At 46.6% G+C, this 23,692-nt stretch overlaps 1 protein-coding gene across 1 annotated transcript; it reads left to right on the forward strand.

Annotated features, from left to right (window-relative positions):
* The first annotated feature begins 1,364 nt into the window (after positions 1-1,364).
* LOC147685150 (uncharacterized) lies at positions 1,365-23,320 on the forward strand. The gene is made up of 3 exons (XM_086939761.1): positions 1,365-2,439; positions 3,191-4,243; positions 23,274-23,320. Exons 1-3 carry the CDS (start codon positions 2,130-2,132, stop codon positions 23,318-23,320), a joined length of 1,410 nt encoding a protein of 469 aa, XP_086795887.1. The 5' UTR covers positions 1,365-2,129.
* The last annotated feature ends 372 nt before the right edge of the window (positions 23,321-23,692 follow it).

The raw sequence follows: 23,692 nt of genomic DNA on the forward strand, positions 1-23,692 counted from the left end.
TTCATGCAGCATCGGAGTCAAGAAGGGAGGTGGGGGAAAGCTGTGCCCGGTTAAAATTACGGACAAATGGCGTCCGTTAAAGAATCCTTCACGGACAACGGACAGACAGCCAAAATTGCGGACTGTCCGTGAAATTTACGGACGGTTGGTCACCCTATGCACAAGTCAGGTACGATACAATGCAGTGCCACCAGCCTGGTCAAGGTCTGCACTGACCAACAACACATTAAACCTCACTACATCTATGTAGAGCACCTGACGTCTGTCAATTATCAGCACCCATCAAAAGCCTTACTAAAATGGCACAAACACATGCTAAAGTGGCTCAGACTGAACGTGCGTCCTCCTGTGGATGCAATGGCTCTGTGGCATCGTGTGTACAATGATGTGCCCTACACCATGTAGCTGCATGGCACTTATACATTGTCCATGATTGACATACACAGCAATGTGTACGAAAATGCCAGAACCTAGCGCCAGTCCCTGGCGGTGTGACCCCAGCACCACCATCTACCCAGCCAAGGTAGCCATTGGCACATGGACTGGTGTCCATGCCGCTGGCTAGGCTCCGCCGCATCAGTCGCGGTACCTACCGCCGGTCCCCGGCGGAGCGTCACCGCCATGGTGCATTGCATACAGCCAATGGCATGGGCGTTCAATGTGGCATGATGCAGATTTGAATAATGCGGAAGCGGCGCGCCGCCGCCGCGGAGCCGGTCATTGGATGCTTTTGAATGATGCACCATCGCGGTAGCGCACCCCGGACACCCGCGGTGCGTCACCGCCATGGTGCATTGCATACAGCCAATGGCATGGGTGTTCAATGTGGCATGATGCAGATTTGAATAATGCGGAAGCGGCGCGCCGCCGCCGCGGAGCCGGTCATTGGATGCTTATGAATAAGGCTGACCCAGACAACCAATTGTAGCACCTTATCAGCTTCCTAACGACCCCATGGGCCTATAAATCTGTGGGAGTGAGCCACACATTCCCACTGCTCACAGAGCCTGCTGCCTGGGACCCTCTCCTGCTGCTGCCTGGGACCCTCTCCTGCTGCTGCCTGAGACCCTCTCCTGCTGCTGCCTGGGACCCTCTCCTGCTGCTGCCTGGGACCCTCTCCTGCTGCTGCCTGGGACCCTCTCCTGCTGCTGCCTGGGACCCTCTCCTGCTGCTGCCTGAGACCCTCTCCTGCTGCTGCCTGGGACCCTCTCCTGCTGCTGCCTGAGACCCTCTCCTGCTGCTGCCTGGGACCCTCTCCTGCTGCTGCCTGGGACCCTCTCCTGCTGCTGCCTGGGACCCTCTCCTGCTGCTCACAGAGCCTGCTGCCTGGGACACCTCACAACTCACTTCTGCCACAGGTCTGCCATATCCACAGGGATGTCAAGAACAGATAAGATCCGTGCCAGTCCATTCACGAGTGAGGAGCTGGATGTCCTTGTGAACGAGGTGCTGGCACAGTACCCACGGCTGTTTGGTGGCCCCAATGTCGTGGTAAGTCACCATGTAGGGAGCTGTAGGGCAGGGTGGTGTCAGACGTGTATTCATGATGCAGCTGTATGTTATTTTGGATGTGTGGTGCTGACAAACACTGACAGACAAGATGTTTGCAGGTGGTGGGAGTGTGTGTTTTGCATTATGACTCTGTCCTAGGCCAATACTTGTATGTGTGAGTGGGATGTGCTACTTTTTGGGGCAGACATGACCAACGGTTGTTTGCCTTGTAGCTGGTTGGACAGTGTCCGCTTGTGATGTAATTTCAGGGTGCCCCTGTAGTCATAGTCAGTGTGCCCCACAGAGTAGGTTCAGTGGCTGCCCTTCCAAAGTTTGTCCATCAGCCAACTTACATGCTACAGTTGCTGCACACTGATTAGTGGATATGCCACATCAATGCCCTGTACAATTTATGATTTATACAGTGCTGTCGATGCATTTGTGTTGAATCATCATTCTTCAGTGTGATAATCATGGAGACTACGAAGCTCAATGTGTGCATGCATTCACTAATGTTTATGCCATGCAGAGTGGCCTTGTGAGGGTACCCCCAGTTCTGGAGGGAGGGGGGTCACTGTGCGTCCTGATTCAGTGTCTGGCTGCTGTACTGATAGATGCTGACATATGACAATGTGTAAATGTTCATTAGTCCTTCTTTACTCTCATACCTGCAGCTCAAAGTACACCAACGTAAGGCTGTCTGGAGGGCCATAGCAGCAAAGGTGCGAGCCCTGGGGGTATCAAACAGACGACACACACACTGTCACAAGAGGTGGGACGACATCAGCCGGCTGGCTAAGCAAGTGGCAGAGATGAAGTTGGGGATGGTACCACGCACAGGGCGTGTGGCACGCCGCACCATGACTCCGCTGATGGCACGCATACTGGCAGTGACCTATCCAGACCTGGATGCACGTCTGAAGGGGCTTCAGCAGCAAGACAGCGATGGTGAGTATCCGGGGAGGGAGAGTTTGTCTGGGAGTGGATGCATGTGTAGAGTGCCTGTGTCTGCGGTGACACATGTGATGTGCGTGTGCTGCCATGCTGTGATATGTGATGTGAGTGGCAACTGTGATGTGTGTCTGTATGAGGCATTGGCCCACCATGGCCTTACTCTGCATCTCCTGGCTGCAGTTTTCAGTCCTTGACATATATTTTGTTGTCCACATGGTCACTCTTCTTTGTGATGGTGGGTGTAGTCCCTATTATGCTGTACAGCTGTGTCCACTTAATGAGTGTTACACCATGTCAGTGTACTTTGCATGCACCTGCATGGTAGTGGCCCACACATCTGACAACAATGTGAACCCACATTGGCACATGGTGATTGTAATGGCCTATTTGACAATGTGGCATGTGTAGACAAAACAGGTGTGTGTATTCCCCTCTGGATCCCTTTAGGCTCTGGAAGTGGTGATGTTAGTTGTGGCTACATCATGTCCGTGGGGCAGGTCCATGTGGGCTAGGGGAACACCATCCATGGGCAGGGTGTAGTGCTGTGTGTCATCGACATTGGTCCACTCCTGCCTGTTTGTCCGCATGACAGGCTCAGTTGTGGTGTAACTGGTGTGTAGCAGCACAATGATTTGAGGGTGTGATGGTTACCATGTAGCTCTAGGCCTCTCATGTGCTGCATTGCTCTGATATCGTGTGACCAGACTATGACACTTATACAACCATGTTTCTGTCACTAATGCAGATTCGGAAGACACCACGGCGGAACATGATCCTGAAAGTGGTGGGGAGACCAGCACGACAGCGGCAGCAGAGCAGGGTGAGACGGAGCAAAGTGACACTGACCACACCAGCGCTACTGAGGGTGACAGGAGTATGCATGAGGAATCTGTGGCTGAGACACAGAGTACCACTTCATCTGATGGCAGGGGGGATGAGTCCCTGTTAGCAGCCACAGGGGATGGGGACTCTGCTGCTGCATCTGACTACCAACGGCCACTGCCCACCCTCCCATCCACTTCCTCTGGGGCTGGCCGTATCCGTGTCACTAAGAGGGGACGTGTGACATTCACACATGGCACCGCAGCACCTGCACCTGTCCCCCCTGCTGCCCTCAGTGCAGAGTGCGTAGAGCTCCTGCGGCAACTTTGCGTGGGCCAGACCGCCCTGCTGAATGCCTTCAGTGCCCACGATTACAAAATAGGGCAGGTTCTGGCATTCATGGAGGGCATACACTCTGACGTGGGTGGCCTACATCGTACACTCCTGTCATTGTCAGGTACAGTGACGTCAGCCCTCCAACATGCCCCCTTTGCAACTCAGGTGCCTGTGACGTCCACCCAGTCAGTGGCCACATCAGATGACAGTGAGCACTTGGGACATACATCAAGTAAACGTTACAACACTAGGAGCACAGCTCAGACCCAAAGCAAACAATCCCGTCCACAGACTCCATCCCCAAAGAAGGGCAGGGACCCCCCAATATGCACAGACCAGGTGGAGTCACAGAAGAGCAAGGCCAGAACAACATTGTGTCAGACATCAGGCTCACATGCTGCTGAGCCATCACCAGATATTGACTCTGCTATGCCCACAGAGGATGTGTGGGATGTCATGACTACACCTGGGGTGAACACAGGGACACACCCACCTACCACATCAACCCCAGAACAAAGTACATCGAGGCAGGTGGAGGGAAGCCCTGCTGTGACCAGCCCAGTCATTGTGGCAAAGAAGGGCAGTGTAGTGGCCATCCCTGGCAAGAAGGGACAGGAGGGCAGTGTAGTGGCCATCCCTGGCAAGAAGGGACAGGAGGGCAGGGTAGTGGCCATCCCTGGCAAGAAGGGGCAGGAGGGCAGTGTAATGGCCATCCCTGGGGTAAGTGGGAAGGTGGTCACTGTGGGGGGTACACCTTCCAGAGAGGCTAAAGTGGCCCGGAGGCGTAGCCAGCACAAGCGTACTGCAGGATCAAGCACTTCTCCAGAGGGAGTGGCAGTGTCTGCCCCTGAAGTGGAACAGTTGGGGGGTGTGCAGGTGGTGTCAACGCCACTTCCCATCAACCCCATGACAGGGAAGCAAATTCATATTCCTAAGAAGTGGAAGGGCACCCCTCCAACCTCTCCCACCCACACTGTGTCAAGGGCGTGCATGACTCCACCTCCACGTGCCACGGTGCCACCTGGTCCGCACAGCCCTCCACCTTGCAGGCCCTCTGTTATAGCCACACCACATGTCCCTCTGTCACACCAGTCAAGTCGACCTGCAGTCCCTGACACACAGCCAGGTTCCACTCCACATGACAGCCAGGAGTGAGTTGTCAACACCCTCAGACGCCTGTGCCACACATAGGTGTGCTACAGTACACCATTGTTAGCGATGTGGGTGTGTTCCAGGGCCTGTTGCTCTGATGTGCTCTCCCCTGCCAAGGACTCTGGGCCTGTTGCTCTGATGTGCTCTCCCCTGCCAAGGACACTGGGCCTGTTGCTCTGATGTGCTGTACCCTGCCCTGCCCAGGACACTGGGCCTGTTGCTCTGATGTGCTGTACCCTGCCCTGCCAAGGACACTGGGCCTGTTGCTCTGATGTGCTCTCCCCTGCCCTGCCAAGGACACTGGGCCTGTTGCTCTGATGTGCTCTCCCCTGCCAAGGACTCTGGGCCTGTTGCTCTGATGTGCTGTACCCTGCCCTGCCAAGGACACTGGGCCTGTTGCTCTGATGTGCTGTACCCTGCCCTGCCCAGGACACTGGGCCTGTTGCTCTGATGTGCTCTCCCCTGCCAAGGACTCTGGGCCTGTTGCTCTGATGTGCTGTACCCTGCCCTGCCAAGGACACTGGGCCTGTTGCTCTGATGTGCTGTACCCTGCCCTGCCAAGGACACTGGGCCTGTTGCTCTGATGTGCTGTACCCTGCCCTGCCAAGGAGACTGGGCCTGTTGCTCTGATGTGCTCTCCCCTGCCAAGGACTCTGGGCCTGTTGCTCTGATGTGCTGTACCCTGCCCTGCCAAGGAGACTGGGCCTGTTGCTCTGATGTGCTCTCCCCTGCCCTGCCAAGGACACTGGGCCTGTTGCTCTGATGTGCTGTACCCTGCCCTGCCAAGGAGACTGGGCCTGTTGCTCTGATGTGCTCTCCCCTGCCAAGGACTCTGGGCCTGTTGCTCTGATGTGCTGTACCCTGCCCTGCCAAGGACACTGGGCCTGTTGCTCTGATGTGCTCTCCCCTGCCAAGGACTCTGGGCCTGTTGCTCTGATGTGCTGTACCCTGCCCTGCCAAGGACACTGGGCCTGTTGCTCTGATGTGCTGTACCCTGCCCTGCCAAGGACACTGGGCCTGTTGCTCTGATGTGCTGTACCCTGCCCTGCCAAGGAGACTGGGCCTGTTGCTCTGATGTGCTCTCCCCTGCCAAGGACTCTGGGCCTGTTGCTCTGATGTGCTCTCCCCTGCCAAGGACACTGGGCCTGTTGCTCTGATGTGCTGTACCCTGCCCTGCCCAGGACACTGGGCCTGTTGCTCTGATGTGCTGTACCCTGCCCTGCCAAGGACACTGGGCCTGTTGCTCTGATGTGCTCTCCCCTGCCCTGCCAAGGACACTGGGCCTGTTGCTCTGATGTGCTCTCCCCTGCCAAGGACTCTGGGCCTGTTGCTCTGATGTGCTGTACCCTGCCCTGCCAAGGACACTGGGCCTGTTGCTCTGATGTGCTGTACCCTGCCCTGCCCAGGACACTGGGCCTGTTGCTCTGATGTGCTCTCCCCTGCCAAGGACTCTGGGCCTGTTGCTCTGATGTGCTGTACCCTGCCCTGCCAAGGACACTGGGCCTGTTGCTCTGATGTGCTGTACCCTGCCCTGCCAAGGACACTGGGCCTGTTGCTCTGATGTGCTGTACCCTGCCCTGCCAAGGAGACTGGGCCTGTTGCTCTGATGTGCTCTCCCCTGCCAAGGACTCTGGGCCTGTTGCTCTGATGTGCTGTACCCTGCCCTGCCAAGGACACTGGGCCTGTTGCTCTGATGTGCTCTCCCCTGCCAAGGACTCTGGGCCTGTTGCTCTGATGTGCTGTACCCTGCCCTGCCAAGGACACTGGGCCTGTTGCTCTGATGTGCTCTCCCCTGCCAAGGACTCTGGGCCTGTTGCTCTGATGTGCTGTACCCTGCCCTGCCAAGGACACTGGGCCTGTTGCTCTGATGTGCTGTACCCTGCCCTGCCAAGGACACTGGGCCTGTTGCTCTGATGTGCTGTACCCTGCCCTGCCAAGGAGACTGGGCCTGTTGCTCTGATGTGCTGTACCCTGCCCTGCCAAGGACACTGGGCCTGTTGCTCTGATGTGCTGTACCCTGCCCTGCCAAGGAGACTGGGCCTGTTGCTCTGATGTGCTCTCCCCTGCCAAGGACTCTGGGCCTGTTGCTCTGATGTGCTGTACCCTGCCCTGCCAAGGACACTGGGCCTGTTGCTCTGATGTGCTCTCCCCTGCCAAGGACTCTGGGCCTGTTGCTCTGATGTGCTGTACCCTGCCCTGCCAAGGACACTGGGCCTGTTGCTCTGATGTGCTGTACCCTGCCCTGCCAAGGACACTGGGCCTGTTGCTCTGATGTGCTGTACCCTGCCCTGCCAAGGAGACTGGGCCTGTTGCTCTGATGTGCTCTCCCCTGCCAAGGACTCTGGGCCTGTTGCTCTGATGTGCTGTACCCTGCCCTGCCAAGGACACTGGGCCTGTTGCTCTGATGTGCTCTCCCCTGCCAAGGACTCTGGGCCTGTTGCTCTGATGTGCTGTACCCTGCCCTGCCAAGGACACTGGGCCTGTTGCTCTGATGTGCTCTCCCCTGCCAAGGACTCTGGGCCTGTTGCTCTGATGTGCTGTACCCTGCCCTGCCAAGGACACTGGGCCTGTTGCTCTGATGTGCTGTACCCTGCCCTGCCAAGGACACTGGGCCTGTTGCTCTGATGTGCTGTACCCTGCCCTGCCAAGGAGACTGGGCCTGTTGCTCTGATGTGCTCTCCCCTGCCAAGGACTCTGGGCCTGTTGCTCTGATGTGCTGTACCCTGCCCTGCCAAGGACTTTGCACTTCCCGATTGTGATTCACCAGTGCATAGTCTATGGCATTTGCACATGATTTTGAGAGTTGCTGTTGTCTACTTATGTTGTGTAGCTACATCTGTGCAATATGTGAATAAATACAGTACATTATGGTGTGTTTTCTCTGTCTCCTTACTGATTAAAGTCATTTTCTTGTTTGACTGAGTTCCATGGTCTATTTTGTACATCACCATTGCAAGGTTGTATGTGGCCATATGATTTTTAGACAGGGGGACAGGTTCTTCAGTCCATTGTGGCCCTGCTGATGTTGTACTCTGTGATGGTTATTTGGCAGGCCATGCAGTTTTCGTGTGGGTGAATTGCTATTGCTGCATTCTCTGTTCACAGGTCACCTTGGGGGACACTGGCAGCACAGGGTGTGCAGCTGTGCTGTGGTGTAGTAGATGTTTATGATGTGATGAGGTGTGTGTTTCCCATTCTGTGTGCCCTGGCGTGTATGTGTATGGTCGTCTTGTGTTGGCCCTTGGTCCTGGTGGCATGGCTTACATGGCATGTGTGTGGAGAGGTGTGCAGTGTGAAGGGTGTTAGTTTGTAGTGTATGTATGTGTGCCCCTGTATGGTGTGAGACACACATGTGTCAGGCAGGAGTATTATGCCTGTTGTATGTTTTGTCTTGCCCTGTGTGGATGTTTGTATTCAATTGTGTGGGCTGTGGGGAGTGCACTGGTGTTGTGTGTCCGTTGTCAGGCAATCCTGCTGTGCCTTTGTCCCTGGTTGTGTGTCGCAGTGTGTGTGTATTGTGCTTGTTGTTACAGTGCTTGTTGATGTGCAAGGGGGTGCACGGGATTGGCACCTGGCCTGTGACTACTTCGGGTGGTGTGCAGTGTTGGTCGGGGTGGTGTGTCGCTGTGATGTTTGGAATGTGTCCATGCCTTGCTGTTGCCCTGCCTTCTGCATTGTGCGCATGTGTTGACCGCGGCGGTGACGTGACCGTGACGTTGCTGCAGGTTGGCCGACGTTGTGTGTTCCGGATGCCGTGGGGTGCCTTGTTCTGAGGTGGGTGATGTGTGTGTGCCCATGTGGATGTGTTGTGCCCCCCAGCAGGATGCCAGTGTTGTGCTTGGGACCTGTGTCGGCATGTGTGTTGTGTGGTGTATATGTGTAGTGACGTACCTGCGGCGGCGTCCGCGGCGGCCCATCTGGCGATAGTGTTGCAGCAGGTACATGACCGGATGCATGTGGAGGGCTGGGTCCATGGGGTTCATGTCGGATCTCGGCGTGCGTGCTCCGCTGTAGACTTTCCGCCTGCTAGAGCTGTGCGGTGTCTCCGGTGCGGTGCGTCAGCTTGTTTGGCCCATCCTAATATGTCGAGCGGGGCGGACGTCATCGACCGCGGCGGAGGGTCTCGATTGGCTGCAGCCGCCGCGGTGGCGGGCGCACCTTGATGGCGGAGCGAGGCGCTCCGCGGCGGACGGGAAATGACCTGTGTTTACATATCCTAATGTGGCGGACGTGATTTCCACTGCTAGCGGGCGGAAAAAGCTGTTTTTCCGCCCCGCCATCGTTTCGGTAGTGCCACCGCCCGCTATCCTAATGGACCCCATAGTGTTGACTTTTAAGAGAACTATTATTAGTACTTTATTACTCATCTCAAAGGCCCTTGCCAAGTCTATATCTTCTATGCTCAATTTTCTTTGCCATTTCTGGGCCTGCTGATCTAGATCATCATGCAACCTATTAACCATTAGTTGATAAATCGTACCAATACGGCTGTTCTTCCTGCAACTCTCTAAAATATCAATAGTCTCCATAGCATCATTATATAACAGATTTTTTTTTTCCAAAAAGCTACGAATCGAGTAGTGGTTTTTAAAGAAGATTTTTTGGATTGCATTTTTTTAAAAAATGGAATCGTATTTTGAAAAAAGAAGATGGTTTGTGATATCCGATGAAGAAAATTTGGAGATGGATCGATTTTGGTTTTGGAGTTCGTTTTTGGTAATAGATTGGAAAAATGGATTTTAATTTGAATATCGTTTTGAAAAAAGAGATTCGATATTCTTATGACCAGTTTTTACACATTTTGATTGGACTTTCATCTTTGGAGAATGGTTTTTTACTCTTGGACATTTTGGGGAATGCTTTTTTGAAAAGAAGAAAAATTACTTTTTCCAACACTGGAGTGGATTTTGTTCTGGATTTCACCAAAAATTGATTATATTGGGATTTTGAAAGAAAAAAAGAAGAAGATAGAAGACATCTAAGGTAAGGTGACCCGACATTTAAATTTTGAAAAATGTTTTGTTTTAAAATGCCAATTAAATTGAAATGTTTAATGAATTTAGGGCAAAACAGGAAAGTAAGGTTGTAGTAAGAGTTAATAATGCAATATGTGAGCAACATTAGGTAGTCTAAAGCCACACACAACGAAAATTGTTGCAAGGCACCCAATAGTCTCTCAGACATTTCTTTTGATCTTTTAGAGATGCGTGGATTTAGACTACCTGTTAATGTTTGAGAAATTCCCATTTCTTGAAAACTTTGCTCCTTCCTCAAAGTTTCCAAAAAATGATAAAAGTTAGGGTGAGCTTTTCCAATTGTATGAAGGAGTTTTGCCTTCCCTCTATGGCATTGTTTGTCTTTGCTTCTCCTTCTAAGCAGCTCGTGTAGCAGTTCCACCACTCCACATGGAAACGTGGTTTCCTCCTGCGACCCGACCTGCTTAGAAGCCCAATCCATATGTCCTCAAAATAGTAAGGGTGCCAATTTCTCTTCGTTTTCAGTAAAAAATTCAGATGCTGTAATTGTAGTGTAGTACTCGTCTACACTATCAGGAGGAACAAAGCAAAGAGCTGTTAGTTTTTAAATTTTTAAATTCAAATTGGAGTTTGCTATCCGAAGAATAATCCACAACTAGGGATGTTTTTTGTAATTTACGCCAGAATGCCTGGGAAAAATGGAAAAAACACCCCTGAATTTGGGTATCCGTGTACGTTTTGGTGATAACATTGTTCATTGCAAATTCAAAATCGATTATTATTTTCCTAGGACTTTTGTTTGCAGTTTTGGATTTAATCACTGTCAAAAGTTGAGTGTATGTTGTGGATTGTTTGTCAGGTAGCAAACTGTTCACTAAGGGGACTACATTGTTGTTAATTTTAGCATGAATAGTGTAAATTTGAATGAATGGATGGGGCGTGCTTTTAAATGCCCTATCCATCATCCATATTTCACTATTCTCTAATTTGACAAGGTTGCGGGGTGTACTGAAGATAAGTATACGTTTAAGAGGGTTTCCGTTGTCATGCAGGAGGAAAGGTTCATTAGAAAAAGATACAGTGAGTTCAGGAGGAATGTGAATATCAGAATAGGTTTGTGGACCAGTTGTCTGTGGGTTACTTCCCTGTTTTTTTCTTTGAATTATTCTTCTCAGATTAGGAATTGTTGGCATACTGCTAGCTACATGACTAGGGACATGCTGAGCCACCTCCCTTAAAATTGAACCAGAAGTGTCATTGGAGGTGCATGCAATATCCTTCATTTCGTTGATCGTTTCTCTTACTTCAATGTCCATTGCAGAGGCAGAGTGGTTGTGGTGTGTTGTTTTAATGACTCTCTCACCTAGTGTAACCGCTCTGCCATTGCAATGGCTTGACTAATATTGCACGCACCTCCAATGTCTTCGTGGTTCAGTTATTCTCTCCTTACAATGTGTATATCCAGCATGTTTTAGTAATCTGTTTCCTTTGTTTGATTGGATGTATCTGGCAGTATTATCTGCTGACATTCTCGGAAAAGAAAATGAAAAAGAATTTGTAAAAATATGTTTTGGTTTACTTTGTATTTTCATTCATTTTTCAGTTTAATTCCCAACACTATCCAACACTAACCCTACTGTTACATCTCTCTGGAAAAAGAATAGTAAATTCTATACCTACAATATTCATAATTTACCCTACTGTTAAATCTCCTTGGAGTTAGAATAGTAAGTTTAACCCCTACACTATCCAACACTTACCCTACTGCTACTCCCCACTGGAGTTAGAATAGTAGCTTTAACCCCTACACTATCCATCACTTACCCTACTGCTACACCCCCTTGGAGTTAGAATAGTAATTTTAACCCCTACACTATCCAACACTTACCCTACTGCTACACCCCTCTGGAGTTAGAATAGTAACTTTATCCCCTACACTATCCAGCACTTAACCTACTGCTACCCCCCTTGGAGTGAAAATAGTTACTATAACCCCTACACTATCCATCACTTACCCTACTGCTACACCTCCTTGGAGTTAGAATAGTAATTGTAACCCCTACACTATCAATCACTTTCCCTACTGCTACACTTCCCTGGAGTTAGAATAGTAAGTTGAACCCCAACACTACATATCACTTTCCCTAATTTTACACCTCCAAGGAGTTAGAATAGTATGTCTAACCCCTACATTATCCAATACCTTCCCTACTGCTACACCTCCCTTGAGTTAGAATAGTAACTTTAACCCCTATACTATCCAGCACTTACCCTACTGCTGACCCCCTTGAGTTAGAATAGTAACTTTAACCCCTACACTATCCATCACTTACCCAACTGCTACACCCCCCTGGAGTTAGAATAGTAACTTTAACCCCTACACTATCCATCAATTACCCTACTGCAACCCCTCCTTGGAGTTAGAATAGTAACTTTAACCCCTACACTATCCAGCACTTACCCATCTGCTACACCCCCTGGAGTTAGAATAATAACTTTAACCCATACACTATCCATCACTTACCCTACTGCTACACCCCCCTGGAGTTAGAATAGTAATTTTAACCCATACACTATCCATCACTTACCCTAATGCTACACCCCCCTGGAGTTAGAATATTAATTTTACCCCATACACTATCCATCACTTACCCTACTGCTACACCCCCCCCCTGGAGTTAGAATAGTAATTTTACCCCGTACACTATCCTTCACTTACCCTACTGCCACACCTCCCTGGAGTTAGAATAGTGACTTTAACCCCTACACCAGGGGTCTTCAAAGTGTGGGGCGCGACCCCCAGGGGGGCCGTGAAGTGATGGAAAGGGGGTCGCGCATTCCCGATCACACTTCTTCCCCGGGCCCATCTGACTACAGGGATTCAGCCCCCCTCCTCCCCCGTAGTGTGTCTCAGCTCGAGCTGCTGTGACCTCCGCTGGGCTGTATCTGCAGTCTTATCTCCAGCACAGCCCCGCACCCCTGAGTTTTTCACAGGTCGTTAACGACCATTTGCATATTTACATACCTTTCGAAAACTGGTTACTGAGGCTTAGTTTTTTTTTTATAGTTCCAGTACCCCCTGGGCCCCAACTCAGCCTTTTCCTTAAATTTGTATTTTACATTTACTGCAATAGTGTGAGAATGCATTTAATGAAAAGAAATAAAAAAAAAGTAGGGTTGCCAGAAGAAAAAAATACCAGCCATTTATTTTGTAACACACTGTTTTCTACCTCTCACATTTTGTTTGCTTTATATACTTGCACAAGTGCCACCATTGCCTACGTAACGTTTGTTCTGGTGTTTGAGTGTCTGCCATTTATTGCAGTATTATACCTCTATTTGTACTTTGTACGCTTTTGTAACCTGCACACATATCACTTATTCCTCCTGTAATGTACAGTTTGCTACCTCTTGTATTTTGGTTGCTCACTATTGTCACTATTGCCTCATGTGACTTAAATCTCCTCATGTAACATTACTGTTCTTATTGTGAAGCGCTCTGACACCTTCGGGTAAAGTCCGCGCTATATAAAAACGCATAAATAAATACATTCGTAATGTGACTTTTCTGTCTTTGTTCCCTTTAATTATAAGTCATGGATCATCGAGGCAGCGCTAGAACACATTTAAAAGTGCTTTCTATTTAGATTTGCTGTTCCAAGTATGCACAGATGAGTGCTGAAATATACAGCTTTAGTTGACTGCTTATTGTTGTACCGTCTGGGACATCAAAATAATGAGCAGGCAACCCTAACCATAGGACTGGAAGTATGTTGCAAGATCATCATATTATTTATTTCTCGATCCCTAATTAATGTCATAATAGCAATAGTTTAACTTGTATCTTAAACCCTACGCCGCCGTCATTAATATGTTGAGTTACTTCAGGTGTCTGGAAATGCACCCTGCATTCAGAGAACTCACTTCTCATTCTCGAACTTCACTTTCATGCTCACCCTGCACTCACAGCGATCACAATGCACTCACACCATTCACCCGCTCACCCTGCACTCACACTGATCACCATGCACTCACATCATTCACCCTCTCACTCTGCACTCACAGTGATCACTCTGCAATCACAATGCACTTGCGTTGTTCACCCTGTACCTCAGCCTGCAGTCATGCTACTGATCTGCACTCACCCTGCACTCATGTGACACCTCATTCACCTGCCCCCTCACTGCTCAATGTGCAACTCGCTCAAACAAGCCCATAATTAACCATGCATTCATTCATCGCACTCAGCATTTATATCTACACCCAACTTCATATGGCCACCTCACTCACCCTGCAGTCACTCCTCTTGCCCTACTCTCACACTGTTGCATCGCTCACCGCGCACTCACATGGGCACTCTTCTCATCCACAGAGTGCAGAGGGTTAATGTGCCTGCTAAAAAGAATATGTACTATGCAGATGACAGAACTGAGTGTGAGTAAACTATGCGTAGCACTATAAAAAAAATGTTTGTCAGAAAGGTGCTACGAAGAGATGAGGTGCATTGTTGGTGCCACTGCAACTTTAACCACCCACCCATTGCCTTGCCTGTGCGGCCAAAGACAATACCTATGCAACTACCAACCATAACACTGTACAAGTGTGACTGTTTCAAGCCCCCAAAGCTATAAGAATGACATGGATGTCAGGAGTTTATTTGTTTTTAATGTATATTGAATTAATAAACAGCTGTTCTGCTCATCTCTAAATTACACAGACAGAGCCACCATGTGGCAGACGGTCATATTGCCTGTGTGCAAAATTAGGTGCGGAGCACCGGCAACCACCTGCTCTAATTAAGCACTGGTGCTGAGGTATCAGGGGAGAGGGACATTTGTTCAAGAAGGTGTGAAAGACAAAGTAGAGTTGTGAAAGATGAATAGGGGGACTGGAGAGGTGTAAGATACAAATTGACAACAATTTGAATGGAGAGACTTAATGAGAAGTGCAGATGGGCACGGAAGGTGGCGGGCCAGAGAGGCCATGAGATAAATGCGAGAAACTGTTAGAGATGAGGGCAGTGAAAATACAGAATGGCAAGAGGTGATTAAGGCTGACGTGAGAAGTTGAATGGGGAGAGTTCAGAAGTTGTAAAAAGGGGTGAAATAAAATGCCGGCAATATGAGAGAGGGATACGGGGTTGAGAGTAAAGCGGCATGGGTAAATTGCTTAACTCTGCACAAGACCGCCAGGGTTTTAGGGACCCCTGCTGCTCCCGGCTAGGGCCAGGTGAGCTTCTAATGTGGCAGCATGTATTCCTACGGAGTGGAAGGCCCATCACAAAGGTTGACTAGACATCTTTCTGATGTTAATTGCTGTATTTTGGTTATAAACTGGTACTGATAGGGTGAAATCTTACCTCTGTGTTATTGTGTGCAAAAAATGTCAAAATAATGAAGCAATTTTATCCCAAAATAACGTGGCATCACATAACATTATTTACATTTTGCTCTCACACTATTTAGTCAAGCCTTTCGTGTAACTTGGTCCTCACCTGCCTCGTAATTCCAGAAGCCCTGCCTACAGGTTTAGAAATGTTTGTCAGGAGGGGGTCCTTACGACTAAAAATGTTGACAGGGGGGTCTCGGCACCCAAAAGTTTGAAGACCTCTGCCCCACACTATCCATCACTTACCCTACTGCTACACCCCCCTGGAGTTAGAATAGTAACTTTAACCCCTACACTATCCATCACTTACTCTACTGCTACACCTCCTTGGAGTTAGAATAGTAATTTTAACCCCTACACTATCCATCACTTACCCTACTGCTACACCTGCCTGGAGTTAAAATAGTAAGTTTAACCCCTACACTATCCATCACTTTCCCTACTGCTACACCTCCCTGGAGTTAGAATAGTAACTTTAACCCCTACACTATCCATCACTTACCCTACTGCTACACCCCCCTGGAATTAGAATAGTAACTTTAACCCCTACACTATCCGTCACCTACTCTACTGCTACACCCCTCTGGAGTTAGAATAGTAACTTTAACCCCTACACTATCCATCACTTACCCTACTGCAAAACCTCCCTGGAGTTAGAATAGTAAGTTTAACCCCTACACTATCCATCATTTTCCCTACTGCTACACCTCCCTGGAGTTAGAATAGTAATTGTAACCCCTACACTATCAATCACTTTCCCTACTGCTACACTTCCCTGGAGTTAGAATAGTAAGTTGAACCCCAACACTACATATCACTTTCCCTAATTTTACACCTCCAAGGAGTTAGAATAGTATGTCTAACCCCTACATTATCCAATACCTTCCCTACTGCTACACCTCCCTTGAGTTAGAATAGTAACTTTAACCCCTATACTATCCAGCACTTACCCTACTGCTGACCCCCTTGAGTTAGAATAGTAACTTTAACCCCTACACTATCCATCACTTACCCAACTGCTACACCCCCCTGGAGTTAGAATAGTAACTTTAACCCCTACACTATCCATCAATTACCCTACTGCAACCCCTCCTTGGAGTTAGAATAGTAACTTTAACCGCTACACTATCCAGCACTTACCCATCTGCTACACCCCCTGGAGTTAGAATAATAACTTTAACCCATACACTATCCATCACTTACCCTACTGCTACACCCCCCTGGAGTTAGAATAGTAATTTTAACCCATACACTATCCATCACTTACCCTAATGCTACACCCCCCTGGAGTTAAAATATTAATTTTACCCCATACACTATCCATCACTTACCCTACTGCTACACCCCCCCCCCCCCTGGAGTTAGAATAGTAATTTTACCCCGTACACTATCCATCACTTACCCTACTGCCACACCTCCCTGGAGTTAGAATAGTGACTTTAACCCCTACACTATCCATCACTTACCCTACTGCTACACCCCCCTGGAGTTAGAATAGTAACTTTAACCCCTACACTATCCATCACTTACTCTACTGCTACACCTCCTTGGAGTTAGAATAGTAATTTTAACCCTGCACTATCCATCACTTACCCTACTGCTACACCTGCCTGGAGTTAAAATAGTAAGTTTACCCCTACACTATCCATCACTTTCCCTACTGCTACACCTCCCTGGAGTTAGAATAGTAACTTTAACCCCTACACTATCCATCACTTACCCTACTGCTACACCCCCCTGGAATTAGAATAGTAACTTTAACCCCTACACTATCCGTCACCTACTCTACTGCTACACCCCTCTGGAGTTAGAATAGTAACTTTAACCCCTACACTATCCACCACTTACCCTACTGCAAAACCTCCCTGGAGTTAGAATAGTAAGTTTAACCCCTACACTATCCATCATTTTCCCTACTGCTACACCTCCCTGGAGTTAGAATAGTAAGTTTAACCCCAACACTACATATCACTTTCCCTAATTTTACACCTCCAAGGAGTTAGAATAGTATGTCTAACCCCTACATTATCCAATACCTTCCCTACTGCTACACCCTTGAGTTAGAATAGTAACTTTAACCCCTATACTATCCAGCAGTTACCCTACTGCTGACCCCCCTTGAGTTAGAATAGTAACTTTAACCCCTACACTATCCATCACTTACCCAACTGCTACACCCCCCTGGAGTTAGAATAGTAACTTTAACCCCTACACTATCCATCAATTACCCTACTGCAACCCCTCCTTGGAGTTAGAATAGTAACTTTAACCCCTACACTATCCAGCACTTACCCATCTGCTACACCCCCTGGAGTTAGAATAGTAACTTTAACCCTTACACTATCCAGCACTTACCCTACTGCTACACCGCATGGAGTCAGAATAGTAACTTTAACCCCTACACTATCCATCACTTACCCTACTGTTACACCCCCCTGATTTACTCATTTATATTTTAATTTCAATACCTTTGTTAAAAAAGTTGTTATAAGTTGTCTGCGTTCTGTCTTCCAACTTTTTTTGATGAAATGATTTCTTCACTAAAAATTATTAAGAAAGCTGGAAAATTGGAAATGTAATACCGTTTAGCTTACTTAATATTTTTATGTGTTTTAGACATTAAATCATTACATTTAAAAAATAGTAACCTGTTACATTTTTTCACTTCACAAAATTGCTTTAAAAATTGTTGATTGCTAAAGTTTATATTCTATTTTTAAAAAAGTACTTACATCTATTTTCACTTTATATTTGTGTGTGTTTTCAAATTTCTTGAATCGATTTTCAAAGATGAAGAAATCTGAAATAAGTTAATATTTTATTTTTGATAATTCTGCTGATTTATTCACAAATATGCTATTTCTTTATATCCTATGTCTTATACTCACTTGATTATATGAGTGGTAATGTATTCTTTTTGTCAACTTGTTGCTGCTTGAAAAAGGTTGGAGTGTCAGGAATATCAGTCTGCTCTCTCTGGTAGTTAATTAACTACTGGTTTCAAAAAGGGGTCTTAGTCGTATTTATAGCTTTTTGTGGGTCTTGTCATAAATTTTGAGAAAAGCCTTGTTAGATTGTGTTTTTTTTTCTGTGAGAAATTATAATTTAAATGTTATATTTAAAAATGAGTGTTTTATCCTTTGAATTGCGTTGAGTCCTCCATTTTGTTTTCAATGTTTTGGTGTTTGGGTCATGAAAAGTGTTGTAGGACTGTGTTTTTGCTTCGTTTATAAAATGGCGGCTATGTTTATGTCTTAGTAATTTCTTTTTGGATTATTTACCTTTGTGTTTTCTTTATGTTCATTGATTATTATTGTGTATTGAAAATGGTTTTATAATAATTATTAATATTGTTTTTAAAATTGTAATACTCGTTTATTTATTTTAATACTCGGGGGCGTATTGAGCAACTTCACCCTGGTGGCGGCTCTCCTTCGGGTCATTCTGTCCGGAGCCTGCCTGACCCCAAGATGGCACCCGCAGGCGCACCGCGGCCGCAGATCGAGACCTTTCCTGGCTCTTGGAACCCCTGCACCGGCTCCATGCTCAAGCTTTGAACCACTCCTGCACCTCTGATCAGCTGCAAGCGCTGCCAGTCAATGGGGGCCTTTTCCTTTGCAAATCTGCTGAGGGGCCCTATGGAGGACACTGTGGACCCGCTTCGGACCTGCCATGACGGTTCCCGTACTATAACCGCAACAGTGTGTGTACTAGAGGGGCCCCAGGCCTGCTCATGTCAAAGACCACTGACAGCGGGTCCCGGTGCCCGCTTTTGACCGTGTGGCCATTGCACTCCGACACAATTAGAAGAGCCACAGACTATATTACCCTCCGCTGGTCTTTCAGCACTGCGCGCCCACCTACCGGGCTTTAATGGTGGCGGCTGACCGCCATACATGTCACACTAGGCCTGCCTAGATGGGACAACAAATAACATTCCTGAGAACGACGCCTGGAGGTCTAGCAGGTGCGCATCTCAACTTTAATGTGTCCCTGCGTGTACACCACCCCTGCTGGGAGATCCAATGCTGCAAACTCATCTAGGCTGCACACAAAGATCCACTCCAGCCTGCAAAATGGGGTAACCAAAAATCACGCAGAACCTGACTGTACCAGAGATTGCACCGGAGATTCAGCCGAGAACCCGTACATTGGCTAAGCTGGCAACTATAGCCCACCAGATCCATGGGAACTTCTTGCCGAACTACCTTCCCCCTACCCCTCCTCGCGTTACTCCTCTCCACTTTCCTGCTATTGACCTCTGCCTTCACCTGTCCTGGCCCTAGTCTGCAACCGGTTTATCTCCTCGCTCTCTCCTCTACACTTTCCTGCTGCTGACCTCTGCCCTCACCGGTCCTGGCCCCTAGTCCCCACCCTGTCTATCTGCGAACTTTCCCTCGTCCTTTGAGATCTAGCTATTTTGTCTGATGCCCGATGGAGCTACCTGGTTTAGCTATAGGGGAGACAGGTCGGGGATTTCCTCCTTGGACGTCACCTACCCAGTCGGTCTTCAGCCAGACTTCCTTTCGTCTCTCCTGTCGTCGCTTCCCGCATCCTCCCTCTATTTTTGTCTCTCCTTCTCTCCTCTCTCAAAATATTGAGACTGAACTATTTTGTTGAATGCCCGATGGAGCTACCTGGTTTAGCTACAGGGGAGATGGGCCGTGGACTCCCTCCTTGGTCTTCACATACCCAGTCGGCCTTTAGACAGACTTATTTAGTCTCTCCCTGTTGTCTCTTCCCCTATCCCCCCTTCTCTCCTTCCATGCCCCCTCCCCTCTACGCTCCATTTATTTTTCCCTCCATGTTTCTTTAATTGTTTTTCCTATTGAGACCGAGCTTTTTGGCCAATGCCCGGTGGAGCTACCTGATATATATAGAGAAGATGGGTTTTGGGACTTCCGCTCGACCGTCACCTACCCAGCCGGACTTTGGACAGACTTTCCTTTCGTCTCTCTGCGTATCTCCCTCCTAGCCCTTTACCCTTCCCCCCTTCCCCTCTACACTTCAATTATCTCGTCTTCTATGCTCTTGCAATTGTTTTGTCTAGCAACTGATGGAAATTGGAACTAATTTAATCTTGTAATGTAATTTTTGTTGAACCTCATGTAAAGTGCTCTGATACCTCCGGGTCTAGCCAGTGCTATATAAAACTCTTGAATAAATAAATAAATATATTATTCCCTCGCATCCCATCCCAGGTGGTAATTTTCAATACTTTTTATTTATTCATGCTTTTTTTCACTTGAATAATATTCGAGTACTTAATTTAATACCCGAGTATTAATTTTATAAAAATACACATGTTTAAAAAAATTATCGTTCAGTTTCTTTCCGCATTTTAATACATTTCCCCACCCAAAACCCTTATTTTCCCTGCATCTCGTGTCAGTAGGTATTTTTCAAAATTAATTTTTATTTTTAAATGATTTTTTCTGCGTTGAAATGGTATGCGTTATATTGTTTTTCGTTGTAATGGTACTTTTCTATCATCTAAATTACTTTGCGTTGTAACGGTATGCGTTGTTAAAACTTGCGTTGTAATAGTACTTGCGTTGTAAAAAATGCATTGTAATGGCATGCGTTGTAAAAGCATGCGTTGCAGTGTCATACATTCCTTTAAGGGTGAGGTGATGAGTATATATATATTTCTCAATAATACATGTCCAACAAACTAGAAATATAAAAGGCAGTGTATGTGACAGTTGGTGTATATAAATAAGTATACATAAGACTCAGTGATTGTATGAGTGACGTATGGATAACTGTATACTTGTAATAGTGATTTTATAACACACTAAGTATACGTTACTATCTATATGAATAAATAAAGTGGTGTTTCTGTAAGTGTGTAGCTTAGTAAATATAAGTATGATCAATTGTTTGCATAAGTGAGTAGGATGTCTGCCTAAGTGAATAGGATGTGTGCTGGTGTGTAATGTTGATGTAGGTGTATAAGTATATTTAATAGTGTTCTTTTGATCCTTGTTAGCATGTTTGAGTGAATCTATAGGTAAGTGTTTAGATGTGTGTGTAGATGTAGGAACCACTGAGTTGGTTTTTAGAAACTTGTATTGGTGTGTCAATGGTTTCAAATACGGTACTCCATATTTTATAATGAGTGTTGAAAGGTTATACTAGTGTATGATAAGATGTATTAGATTGTCACATGGATGATGTCATCAGTGATGTCATTTGAGATGTCATCAGTGATGTCATCAGTGATGTCACTGACATGTCATGAATGATGTAATATGTGACACCATCAGCAGTGGATTGCGGGCTCGCCAGTTATAGTTAGTACAACTAACTATAACGAAGGAATTTCAATGGTTAAGTACGAATGAAATGTCCAACTAACTATAACACCCCTAAAACATAAGGTTTTTTCAGTGAATTTCTAAGGTTTTTTAAATGCTATTTCCGAACTATAACATGTCTGAAACCTATGGTTTTTTCAGTGAATTTCAAAGGTTTTTTAAATGCTAATTCCTAACTATAACATGTCTGAAACCTATGGTTTTTTAAGTGAATTTCAAAGGTTTTGTAAATGACAATTTATAAATATATAAATTCTTATATTTATTTGTTTGATACTGATTTACTTAAATTTTTTAAACTATTTATATTTAGATATTTTATTTTTTAAATTACTTTATAATTACATTACAAAATATTCTTTCTCAGAATGAATTACTTTAGTTTAAATACTTTGCAAATGGGCAATAGAGTTTTAAGTACAGTAGTTACAGTTGTTGCAATGGACAACACAATTTCAAACACAATGCAACATTGAGCTGAATGGGAATTTCTAGTTAAATGCAAGTAGTTACTTTATGGATTACTTTTCTAGCCAAAGGACTGGATCCTAGATTCAGTCCTTGGACATCTCCTGTAAACAGTTGAGTACAAGTGTTTTGGTTACAGTAGTGATTTTTAAGGAATATTATTGTATTTTAAAAGTTGACATTTAGAAACTTTTTTGCATAGAATCACCAATGTTATCCTATAGGAGGAAATACACTTAGCAAGTAAGTAGTGTTATTGTTAATTTTTCTTACTCAGTGGTAGATCCTGGATCCAGCACTGGTGCATCTCCTGTAAATTGTTGAAAGAATGCGTTTAAGTCATACAGGTGATTTTTAAGGAATATTTGTAGTTTGTGAAAATAGAAACTTTTCTGGTGAAAACCAGATACTGGATTCCTATGGAAGGAAATATAAGTTACTTGTAAGTATGGTTAGAATTACTTTTCTGGGTCAGTGCTGGGCTGAAAGATGCAGCACTGAGTTCTCTCCTGATAACAGGTGAGTAAATCAGAATTCGTTGTTTGGCTGATTTTAGGTGAATATTTTAAAGTTCCAAAACTCCACACTCAGAAGAATTTCCAAGTGAAACCAGTCAATGTTAGCCTATAGAAGGAAATTCAAGTTACTGGTAAGTATGCTTAGAATTACTTTTCAGGATCAGTACTGAGCTCAAAGATGCAGCACTGAGGTCTCTCCTGATAACAGGTGAGTAAACTGGAATTTGTTGTTCGGCTGATTTTAGGTGAATATTTTAAAGTTCCAAAACTCCACACTTAAAAGAATTTCCAAATAAAACCAGTCAATGTGTGCCTACGGAAGGAAATTCAAGTTATTATTATATTATTATTATATTTAAGTTTATAAAGCGCGCAGCTACCCATAGGTTTCCCGGCGCTAAAACCAAATGAGAGAGGGTGAGCCAAAAGGAAGGCAATTACAGGTTAAATAACCAGGTTTTTTACCTGTCTGCGAAACTTAAGGTAGCAAGGTTCGGTGTGCAACAAAAGGGGAAGGGAATTCTAAAGTGAGGGGGCCAGCCAGGAGAAAGAGCGGCCACCCATTCTGGATCTTTTGATTCTAGGAACCGAGAACAAATACCGAATAGATGATCGGAGAGTACGGAGGGGGACAATAGTGCTGAACCAAAGAGTTAAGATAGGGTGGGGCAAGACCAGCATTTATTCTGTGCATGAAGCAGAGAGCCTTACATTTTGTGCGGCTTTCAATGCGGAGCCAGTGCAAAGTGCGTAGGGAATGGGAGGTAGAGGATGTATTTGGGAGTTTACAGAGCAGTCGCACCGCCATATTCTGGACTGTCTGTAATTTACTAGTTACCTCTTTGCAGGCCCCCAGGAGAAGAATGTTCCCGTAGTCCAGTCTAGAGGTGACTAAAGCCTGTTAGTGATAAGTATGGTTAGAAGTACTTTTCAGGATCAGTACTGGGCTCAAAGATGCTGCACTGAGGTCTCTCCTGATAACAGGAGAGTAAATTGGAATTCGTAGTACATCCAGTAAGCGCCACAGAGCTGCGTAGCAGAAAGATGTAAAAAGGGGCACGGCCTGCACCACCTCTCTGCAACGCAGTGCAGTGGCGCTTCGTGGAAGCACCTGGTGGGCTACTTGTCCCCCATGGTCGCTCAGGTTTGAAGTGGAATTTTTTCCCCAACTTAAAACGCGCCACAGGGCGTGTTTGCACACATCACGTCAGGCCCTCGCCTCCCTTCACCACAGTATAAATGCGCCCTGTCATCGTTCTAAGTTGAG

This window comes from Lissotriton vulgaris, chromosome 10, assembly GCF_964263255.1.
Source record: "Lissotriton vulgaris chromosome 10, aLisVul1.2, whole genome shotgun sequence".
Lineage (NCBI taxonomy): Eukaryota > Metazoa > Chordata > Amphibia > Caudata > Salamandridae > Lissotriton > Lissotriton vulgaris.

Coding starts and splice junctions, on each gene's coding strand:
- LOC147685150 (XM_086939761.1), top strand. CDS start 2,130: ATGTTCATTAGTCCTTCTTTACTCTCATACCTGCAGCTCAAAGTACAC. Junction 2,440..3,190: donor TCAGCAGCAAGACAGCGATG/GTGAGTATCCGG, acceptor TCACTAATGCAG/ATTCGGAAGACACCACGGCG. Junction 4,244..23,273: donor CAGTGTAGTGGCCATCCCTG/GCAAGAAGGGAC, acceptor ACCTCTTTGCAG/GCCCCCAGGAGAAGAATGTT.